Raw genomic sequence first — 11511 nt, 5'->3', positions numbered from 1 at the left:
ATTGGAAAAAAAAATTCTTTTTAGACAGGACATTTTTAATATTTTAGTACACACATTCACACTCTAAGACCCAACAAAAACTGTTTGAGGTATAATTAAAATTAAGAAGGTTTTAAATAATGTTGAAAGCAAGCAATTTTTTATTTGATATTTAATATTTAATATTTACGTATGGGCAAATCCACACAACTTTCAGATTTGCAATTGGAAAAAAAAATTCTTTTTAGACAGGACATTTTTAATATTTTAGTACACACATTCACACTCTAAGACCTAACAAAAACTGTATGAGGTATAATTAAAATTAAGAAGGTTTTAAATAATGTTGAAAGCAAACAATTTTTTATTTGATATTTAATATTTAATATTTACATATGGGCATATCCACACAACTTTCAGATTTGCAATTGGAAAAAAAAATTCTTTTTAGACAGGACATTTTTAATATTTTAGTACGCACATTCACACTCTAAGACCTAACAAAAACTGCACGATGTATAATTAAAAAAGAAAAGGTTTTAAATAATGTTGAAAGCAAACAATTTTTTATTCGATATTTAATAACTCCTGATAAAGCTTCATTAAACTCCAAAATATACAATCACAACGAAAAATATAATATATTTTGGAAATATAACATTCGCGCAAACTGAATTAGGAATGTCAAAATACCAGACAAAACATTTCGAAACAGCTTTGTACAACGTGTTTGAATTTTTTTTATCATTTCTTCGTAAGTCGATTTTCTGATGATACAGAATACGAATTTATTTGCTTCAAATATCAATATCTTTTAACGTAAGAACGGTGCCTTATTTATTTTCATGAAAGTTACTCCATATAGCTTAGTTCACAACTGTGAGACTGGCAATGCATAGTTTATTTTTAATGTGCTTCAATGTAAATCTGAAATTTTCATATCGATTTTGGATAAAATTTTCAAGCGACTCTAATTCACTGAAAAAAAAGGCACATCAATCTGGGTTTTCGGGAATGGTTCCTCTTCATAAGATAAACGAACTTCAAGGATCGGAAATGAATAAAATTTGACGGTGTAAATGTTGTAAAAGAAAATAGTCCAAAATTCAAAAATTAATGAAAGTTGGTCACATGTTTTCTATGATCGTGTAACTATTTATAGAATGATAGTATATACAGTAAAGTTTACATAAATGCACAACTATCTCTACCACAATGCACTAGTTCAGTCCCGAGTTTGTGCATTTATAGAGACTTTACTGTATATGAGATTTGTAGGTTCATTTCACATATATAGTCAGTGTAACAAGTATTCGGCCAGCAACCAATTTAAAATAAAATTAATAAGAAAAGAAATAAGATGATAACATTCAAAATAATAAACTTTAATTTACCGAAATTCTACTCTAAAATACAGTCGGTGTAAGAAGTATTCGTACACCAACCAATTTAAAATAATACCAAAATAAGAAATAATAAGAAAAGAAATAAGAGAACGTTTTAATTAACATTAAAAGTAATAAACTTTAATTTACGCAAATTCTACTCTAAAAACATGTAGGAATGCTGCTAAATTATTTCTTCCCCTAGAATTTATTAATAAAATAAATATATGCAGTTTTATTTTGAATTGGTTCCTGTACGAATACTTATTAGATTGACTGTATGTATACCTGCAATCTTTTCCAATTAATGCCACGTCAAAAAATTTAACGGTGTACACAGCCTACAGCTATCTCAAAATATTTGAAAATTAACAAACTCACAAGGCAATTTTTAACATTTTAATTTTTTAAAGACATCCTGGCTTCTCAGATAGCTTACAAATTTTACGAAACCCATGGAAAACATTTTTTTTATCATTACCTTCCACTAAAAACGTCCATATGATAAAATAAATGATTGATAGATTAAATTATGATAAATTAAATTGATAAATTAACATATTGAAACATCAGAAGATAACATTAAATAAAGACGCAAAATAGCAAATCTAAGATTTCTATGGACTTGCCCGTACACGTTTTTGAAACAAGTATAGCTTTACAGTTCCGCTTCGAGTATTTCGTTTTAATTAATCCCTGATCATTCTCTACGCTTGAATTTACTTAATTCTAGCCCAATAAAATTGACATTTTTCCAGTGTCTCGAGTGCGCTCAGAAGTGAAACTCAAGATAACTCATTCTAGGATCAGAGACACGGACACGGAGAAGCGGTAGTGGCTAATCGTTCCTCGGTCAACGATTGTATCGTGCTCGATATGTCACAGAAACACGCCCCGGTAACCATTTAACGAGGTATGCGAGATCTATAGCGGGCGCCCGCTATTGTCAGCGATTTTCTTGGTAAACTCCCGCGCTCTCTGCGTTGGCCAATATCAGATTATAGGATTTCGCAACAGGCTGCACGAATCGTTGAACTTTCGCGGCACGTATGCCCGCGTACGAGAGGCAAAGCCCATTGTACGTAACGATAGTTTCGCGTAATCTGGATCGATCGGTAGCGGTTGAATCAAAACGGGACTCTCGACTCCGAGGTATCGCTGTATATTCTTTCATTATTCTATTCAAGTTCGAGCCCGGCTAACAATGAATGAGCACAATACGAAACGGTAGGATAAAAAGATGCAGAAAGTTGCAGATTTTTAGGACGAATTAATTTTACGAACAATTTGTGACAATGGTAGCTAATATTCATTTTTATTCATCTTTGATACCTCAAAGTTAATTGATTCGATGTTTAACTATATTTATTTTTTATATATTTTTTATATATTATTATATATTTTTTATATATTTATTTTTTAATGTTTGCCGAAACGAGTATCATGGAGATAATATCATGGAATTATATTCCATATTATGGAGGTGTTCTAATTACCTTCTGCGTTACATTAATTGATTCAGTATTTAACTATATTTATTTTTTAATGTTTGCCGAAACGAGTATTATGGAGATAATATCATGGAATTATATTCCATATTATGGAGGTGTTCTAATTACCTTTTGCGTTACATTAATTGATTCAATATTTAACTATATTTATTTTTTATATATTTTTTATATATTTATTTTTTAATGTTTGTCGAAACGAAGATTATGGAGATAATATTATGGAATTATATTCCATGTTATGGAGATGTTCTAATTACCTTTTGTGTTACATTTACTTGTTTTCATCAAATTATATATTCATTTCACTAAGCGACCGTAAAATTGTGTCGCCCCAAATTTTCAAAAAATATTTATAAGTACAGTGAATCTTAACGGATTCTTGTATAACTCGATGGGTAGTGTATTAAACCGAGGTAATATCACTAAAAATTGCAAACGATTTCATTGAGGAGCAACGAACTATGACTAATGATCGTGTAACTATTTATAGAATGATAGCACATACAGCAAAGTTTCCATAAATGCACAAATATCTCTACCATAAATGCACTAGTACTAATGATCAAAAATATAGGTGACCGTAAAATCGCGTGTCGCATTGTACATTGTTATCAAACTGATATTTCAGATTTATTTTTACGTAGTCGTTGTAAATATAGGACAAGTGTAGTCGCGTTCAATGCAAAATGTTAGCCACAAGTATGAAGATGAATAATTTTGTTTGATCGAGTTCGAAATGGCTTGATGCCGTTGAAGCGTTTTAATTAACATTGAAGGAGGAACGTAACGATCAGACATAATAAATTAGAATTAAGTGTTTTCCAGCGGGTGATACAATCTCGTAGAACGAAGACTCGTTATATATAACTACCGTTCTTTAACTGTATCCAATTGCGCGTCCGAATCGACTCCGTCTACCCCGGCGATGTTGCAATCGCGTTCGACTTCACGGGGCGCTGTTTAAACACAAATTATTTACAGTATGCTCGACTACGTGTCTGTCGTTTCGAGTTAATTAACGAAGTCGCGAACGAAGGAAATTAGCAGCAAGTGTTTGCATGGATGATTATTACTTTCGTTGCGTAACGTGATTTGCAGTATCGACGACTCTGTTATCGTGGAATTAATCATTTCGGGGAGAAATTGCTAACTATACAGGGTGTCCCTAATTTAAGTGTCAAAATTTTGGGAGCATGTAGTTTGGGAGTATGTTTGTTTCGTTTTGATGAAAATCGTAAAAAAGAAAGAAAAATTTCTTTGTCTTTCCTCTCATTTATTTACACTTACTTATTTCGTTATCACTTATTTAATGTATGCATTGCAGCAAGAGGTCATCATTTTGAATAGTGTCCGTATTATATAAATTAAGTAAGTGATAACGAAATAAGTAAGTGTAAATAAATGAAAGAAAAGACGAAACCTTTTTTCTTTCTTTTTCACGATAATTCTCCAAACTTTTTTTCTTAATTTATCGGTGCCCCATATTCTCCCAAAGTTTCGACACTTGAATTAGGGGTACCCTGTATAACCAGAGTCACCGAACTGCGGATTTTATTCGTCTATCGTGCATGGCGCACACGAGAAGTAGTGAACGGACGCAAACACATGTATTTATGCAAAACGAAATATTAATGCTGATCTTTTGATTTGTAACATACAGTCAGCTTCGTAAGTCTAGCGCGGACAGTGGAGCAGTGAGTAACGTAGCCGACTACCACTTAGGCTAACAAATAATAAGTATCGAAAATCCTTATATAGCATAAGATAAGCAACTAAAAAAGGTAAAAAACATTAGAAGAAAAAGAAAAATTGGAAAGAACAGACATAGTGGTGAAATATGAGACAACAGTTCCCATTCACCTTAAAATAAACAAAGACAAAAGACTCTCTATGACTACTGAGAAAATTTGCCTAACTTAAACAATCGGTTTGATATTTCTAAATAAATTTGTTATATATAAGTATATATACATGTGTTAAGTTTATTCATTTATACATTTATTATAATGAAACGTGTATTTGAAGACGTCAAAACTATCATTTAATTTAGATGAATTTCTTCAACAAACATAGAAGGTACGAATATTTATGGAACTGACTGTATACACAGTAGAAAGTGGTTATACTAAGTATGAATGTACGAAATCATAGATCTAACGAACAGAACGCAATAGTGGTTTTCTTTCACAATACCTATTTTAATATACAATTGTTTAATTTTATAGTAAGTATACTATATGGATATATTCCACATAATTCATATTAGCGCATGTTTTGGTATATTTAAGACCAAAGGGAAATAATTAAAACAATTGTAAGAATCACAAGTATTAAAACTAAAAACTGCTAGGTGATTGCTTTTTGGCATGTGAATCAAAATTGGCGCAGTCACCTAGATTTTCTTAGGTATATTTAATGGTATTCAATAATACAGTCGGTTCGTTTATTGTATAGTAAATTAGTAAAAGTACCTTATTATTTAAAGTTCTGGAAAACGTAGATTTTATTACATTCATCAGTGGAAGTTTCGAAAGCAACGAATATACTATAAATATTAAACTATATCGACGGATTTATTAGAAAGTTGAATAAATCTACGATTAATCGATCGATCGATAGCTCTGAAAAATTAACTGGAATAAACTGTCTTTAAGCGATTACTACCGACTACAGACAAATACGTATTTACGGTTTTACGCGATGTTTCTTAAAACTATTCGCAAAACTAATATGGACAATTATTACTTAACATAATATTTAATAATACGATCATTTCTTCTATTAAATAGTAACATTGGGAAGAGTCTTGTTATTTAATGTTTGGAAAAAAGCTTGTACCTCTCATTGTTTAGCAAGAACGGTATACTATAAGAAAAGTTTTTGTACCGCGCTATCTACAGGGTGTAGCAGAAAATTTGACCTGTAAGTTGTATTCATTCAAACACGAAAGCACTTCAAGTATGAAATTTTTTCACAATTTTTGATCGATTCGTCATTAAAAAAGGTACGTAATTGTGCTTTTTTCAGAATTTTCCATCTTGTTTAACATGTTCACGCCTTCATGTCCTTTCATCGGGCGCTGTGTACCACCGGTGGCTCGCGATAGACTCTCTCATTGGGCGGCGTGTACCACCGGTGGTTCGCGCTCGCGTGCCTATCAGATGGCGTGTACCACCGCGCCGTCCCGTGACGAGAAACGCAAATATCAGCGCCGGGGTTAATGCGTTAACATACATTTTTTAGATTTCTAACACTAATGAAAAAATTGGAGCGTTCGTTGCTCCGAGACTGGGCTCGAATCCTTCCGAAAATGTTTGTCGTTGTGTGAAAAAGCACAAGGAGGCTACTTCGAAACCAATTAAGTACGTCGTAGCCAGAGGTGTTGTTTATAAATGTTGTTGAAATTTGTGTTTGTGAAAAAGTAAAATTTTTATGGTATTTTATTAAGATGTCAAATTTTTTGCCACACCCTGTAATTATATGCTTTCCTACAGTACATATACAGTTCAGGAAAAACACTAGTCCAATAATTACTGTTTGTGCAGGTGTCGAGATCAGAAACGAAGCTCAAATTAAAACACTACAAAGTATCGCCTAGTTATATTTTTTGGACTAACAAACGAAACTGTCATCGTTGTTGGACACAAAGGTACACCGCTCCGTAAGTTGTTCGTTGTGTTTCGACGCATTTCGTTGTTCTTTGGCCCGCCTCAAGAACACGATCCTTCGACGATCCTGTGCGTCGCCTGATTCGTCAAGAATCTCTCGACCCTCTCCCTGAACTCTCTGCTAGATTCCGGCAAAGGTAGCCCCGGCCCCGAGCTCCTCAGACCGTGCAGCGCGTCCAGATTCTGCAAGCTCTCCGACAATCTACGATCGTGATCCAATATGTCCGGTCTGGGTGCCGGCGGCTTCCTCTTTCCCATCGCTCTCCTTTCCGAGTTCGTTCGCTCGTTCGACCCGTTCGAGTATCCGGACTCGGGCAACCGATTCATCATCCCTCGTAACGCAATCTTCGCGCTGAGCGCCGACCAGAAGGCTTCCAAAAGAGCAGCCACCAACACGTTCACCGTGAGCAAAATCTTCGCGTGCGAGGCATCGCGATAATTCTCCTGCCAAAAGGTCATCACTCTGTCCTTTATCGTCTCCAAGGATTCCTCTGTAACATTCGATTCCTGTTCACGATCTCCCGTAGCCAGGAATTCCCTTTCGTTCTGATTATAATCGATCAACGTCTCCCGAGAATTCTCGGAGTCGTTATTTCCGATCGAAGTCCTCAAAATGTATCCCGATATGTTGGACATATGATCGAGTATGATTCCAGGCGTGGGACCGTTGAAATTAATATTCTGTTCCAGGTCGTGAACCATGGTCAAGTTGAAGGCCTCGTCGATCGACAAGGTGTTGTTTCCCGGATGCTCGTTCGTACGAGTGCGACCTCGCTCGAGAATCTTCTCCAGAGACCACAAGGATCCACCGGAGTTTTCCGCCGCGGCGGCGATGTCGAACACCGTGGCGACGAAGCAGAGGATCGCCGCCACCAGAGAGAACAGGCTCCCGTAGAAGAAAATAGCGATGTTCCGATCGATGTACCACCGTCGCCATGCGAGGAGGCCCGTAGCGAACGGTACCAGACACGCTACCGACAGCACGGGACCTTGAAGAGATAGGGCGAGGCTGCCCAGCAAAAGGGACAGCGCGCCCAGGCCGAAATGGACGAAGGACAGACCGCCCACGGTCGACGCCGAGTAACGACGCTCCGATGGATACAAGGAAGACAACGCTGGCTTAGTTTTCACCTTTATCACGTACACGTTCTCCATCATTGTTCGCGAGTTTTTACGCAACTCGGGCCACAGTCACGCGAGAGCTCGGCAGCTAATTGGGGCGAGAACAGAAAATTTCATGCACCAGAGTTGGGCCAGTGATTACTTGCTGTGATTATTTTTACTATGCGCTATTGTGTCTGCGATTCTGTTTCTACTTCGCTTTTACTCTCCGTGTCTTTCATAATTTAATTTTAGGTTGCGGTGCTTAATGTTAGTTTCAAAGTCATCGATCGCTTTTTTATTATTTTCTTGTTTCTCTCTCACACTTTTCGATCTTTTCACTCACAATTTCAAGTCAGTCTGTGATAACGCACTATAGATTTCCAATCTGCGATTGTGAGCCAGTAATTAACAATTTCTCAACGTCGAACGGTCTAATCACCGTGTCAAATAAAATCGTCAAAAGAAATTGAAGACGCTACTTAATTTTATTAATTATTTTCTTTCTCTCTCGCACTTTTCAATCTTTTCACTCACAATTTCAAATCAGTCTCTATTAACGTACTATAGATTTGCAATCTGCGATCGTGAGTCAGTAATTTACAATTTTTTAACGTCGAATGGTTTAATCACCTAGTAACATAAAATTGTCAAAAGAAATTGAAGACGCTATTTAATTTTTTCTGTACCGATCGTTCGATAGTCATCGGCTTCATTTGGGCCTGACACTGGCACACATGTTTACGACGGGTCGTCGATGCCATTAAACTTCCCAGACGCGCATACGTAATGGAGGTATATCCAACCTGGAGCCTTCCAGCGGAAATTGCTCGCCGCTTCCTGTTGCTTCGGAATAAAAAGCACTTGACCGTGAACGAAATGTACCGGGTGACACCAGGTCGCGGTGAAATGCGACGTTCCTGGAACGGAAGAACGCTAACGCTAACGCGAACGGTAACGCGAAGAGGAAGACTCGATTCTCGCGACGAATCGGGACTGGCACTGCCCACGAGACCTCCGCGTTAATCCAGAAAGAGTCTTCAATAATTTCCGGGTTGGCAGAAGGGAGCAGGCCAATTATGCTAACCACCGCGGCTTAATTGAAATCTTCGTCGTAGATTTCTTCGTGGCTACGGTTGTGCAATTCGCTCGTAACAATGGAACGAGGACGAAAAGGGAAGAAGAGGAGCTCGAACGGCCGCGGCTGCATCCAATGAGCGTGAACGCGGAACGGTGAATAGGTTTAACAAACCGTCGTTGCCTCAACTTTTCTTCTCCCTTTTACATATTGCGCAATACGATTGCGAAGCGATGCAACTAAAGTAGCTTGTTCCTTATCGTTCGTCAGTGGTCGGGATGATTTATCGAGGCTTGTAGAATTACTTCTCCGTCGACAAGCATCGGAAGATCGAAGTTAAGAGTAGAAATGATTCGTGAAAAATTAGCAATTGGCACGTTGACTGAGATATATATATATAGTATAGTCTTTCGAGAAGACTTGGAGGATTTTTTACCAAGTAATTTTCCAATCGTTTCATATAGTTTTGATAGCGCAAAGGTGTCTCAGACTCGTCGCGAAGGATCTAAGTTAGATCCTCTAACCTTTATTCTTCGAGGCGGGGACGCACAGGCTCGACCTTTCGCCGAGCCATTTCAAAACAATGATACAAAGGTTACCGGCAATTTTCTCTCCGACAAAGGATCACCGAGTGGGTTCAACAAACCCGGCTCGCTGGCCCAATTTTTTCTCTTCTTTGGCGGCACGTATTGCCCAACGATCGATCGCCAGACGATGCAATTATTTCGCTGCTCGTTCGTGTTTTCTCAGACGGTGTTCTCGCCCGATTTCTTCCCCTCTGGGTTTTCAAGCTCTTGGGAAATCACCGATCCGGTTATCCGTCGACGATGAATCGATCGCCCTCGAGCGATCTTGCGTCCGCTCAGTCCGCGAACGCTCCTCGAACTTGCACAAAGTTTTCGACGTCGAAGTTGGCCAGGTCCGACAGTTCGCTGCCGGGTAATCGAAGACATTCGCGACGAGCGTTTAACACCGTTGAGATCGTCGAAGGACGGATCGAGCAAACGCGTTACGCAAACATGTTTCAGCGCTGTGTCCGTTTACAATTTTCGCGACTCTTCGAAGTCACTTTTCGGGACTCTTTCGGAAACGGTGACTCTCGTACAAATAGTTGGTCTTTAACAACTTCTCGTTGGATTTCGATGGTATACGCATCGCTCCGCGAAATTCGATTAAGGAACCGTCGATGCGGCAAATTATCGATCAACTTCCGTCGTGGTTCGCGGTTGATTCGCGAGGACAGATGATTATCCACGGGAGACACTCCGGCGGAGACTGAGCCGCGAACGAAGACTAGTTCGGGTTGAAATTGCTATGAGATCCCGAACGGGCCTCCCACGCGGTCGGTTCGCAGTGAAAGGGACAACAGACAGCCACGGATAGATGAACCTTCGGTTTTAAGCCGTCTTCGCGCCATTTTCCGCGGTCGCGAAACGATGTCACACTTAGATACGGGAAAAACGAAGCGAAGCTACTTTCTTGCTCGTATCTACACTTGAACTTCGAAGATGCAATGCGGGACGAGTCGTAACATGTAGCGAACATTCTAATTTCGACGGAACAATGATAATTCGATATAATTGAAATAAGATTAAATCTTTTTAAATGGCATGTGGTCATCTTTGTACGCATACAGGTGTTTGTGTATGTGTGTATGTGGGTGAGAGAGAGAGAGAGAGAGAGAGAGAGAGAGAGAGAGAGAGAACCTCACTTAAATAAAATTTAAGGAAAAAATTGCATATTAATATGCACTATTTATGCGCTCTTCAAATCCGTAAGAAAAGAATTTTGCGCTCGTTCCGTTCAATGCAAAAAAATTTATTTTAATGGCGGGGTGGGGGGGGGGGGTGCTGAGTAGGCTGCCAGTAGTAATATATTTAATACTTCCTTTGTGGGCTTTCCTTTTGATTTTATAATTACTGCAACTCTTCTAAGGATTAAATTAACTAAACGGCGATCTTCTTCGAAAAGGGATCTTCTTCCATTCCTCTATTAGAGAGTAAGAACTTTTTTAAAAGTACTTTACTGGACTGCCAGTAAGCACCCTCCCCCTCCCCCCCGTCGATTTAAATAAATTCGTTTGCATTAAACGGAGCAAGCGCAAGGTTTTTTTCTTATGGATTTGAAGAGCGCATAAATAGTGCATTATTATGCAATTTTTCCTTTAAATTTTATTTTAGTCGGGGTCCCAATTTTTTGCCTACGACGAAGACCTGCTTCAAGACAATTGTATTCGAAATTCAACGTAACTCAAATAAGTACAATAGGCGTAAACCGTATTCGGACAGTGATTAGTTTCAACGAAAATGTTGTGGAACATGGTTCATTAACAAAATTCTAACCAAGACAAAATACATATGCATTCTTAGATGGCTCCAGAAGAATTGTCATTAAAAGAATGGGATATCTATGTTTATCGTGAGAATATTAACAAAAATTAACAAATATGTACAAAGTGATGAAAATATATGCGTAGTAAGTATTCGTACAGTTACAGTTTATTGGAAAAAAAAATAATAAAATTGTATATTTAAGGGCAGCGAATCGATACATTTAATTATTTTAATATTTACTAGGATTACCTTTTGATTTTATAATGGCTTGAAATCGTCACGGCGTTGAATTTACCAAATTGGGTGAGTACATGACTGGGAATATTTTTCCATTCTTCTAAGAGTGCTTTTTCTACATTATTTTTTGAGGAAATATGGCGAGACTGTATTTTTCGTTTCAGGTGACTCCAAACGTGTTCAATGATGTTTGCATTCAGCGACTTACAGTGGACCAGA

The 11511-nt window shown here is 37.8% G+C and overlaps 1 protein-coding gene across 1 annotated transcript; it reads right to left on the bottom strand.

Moving 5' to 3' along the window:
• Nucleotides 1-681: 681 nt before the first annotated feature.
• LOC128874742 (uncharacterized) lies at nt 682-10086 on the bottom strand. Its single transcript, XM_054119772.1, has one exon. The coding sequence runs from the start codon at nt 7699-7701 to the stop codon at nt 6586-6588; it is 1116 nt and encodes a 371-aa protein (XP_053975747.1). The 5' UTR covers nt 7702-10086; the 3' UTR covers nt 682-6585.
• Nucleotides 10087-11511: the final 1425 nt, after the last annotated feature.

This window comes from Hylaeus volcanicus, chromosome 4 (genome assembly GCF_026283585.1).
Source record: "Hylaeus volcanicus isolate JK05 chromosome 4, UHH_iyHylVolc1.0_haploid, whole genome shotgun sequence".
Taxonomy (NCBI): Eukaryota; Metazoa; Arthropoda; class Insecta; order Hymenoptera; family Colletidae; genus Hylaeus; species Hylaeus volcanicus.
Note: the sequence above shows the minus strand (reverse complement) of the source record. Positions and strands in the feature narration are given on the sequence as shown.

Bases quoted from the DNA above. Each gene is read 5' to 3' on its own strand.
- LOC128874742 (XM_054119772.1), bottom strand. From the start codon at position 7,701: ATGATGGAGAACGTGTACGTGATAAAGGTGAAAACTAAGCCAGCGTTG.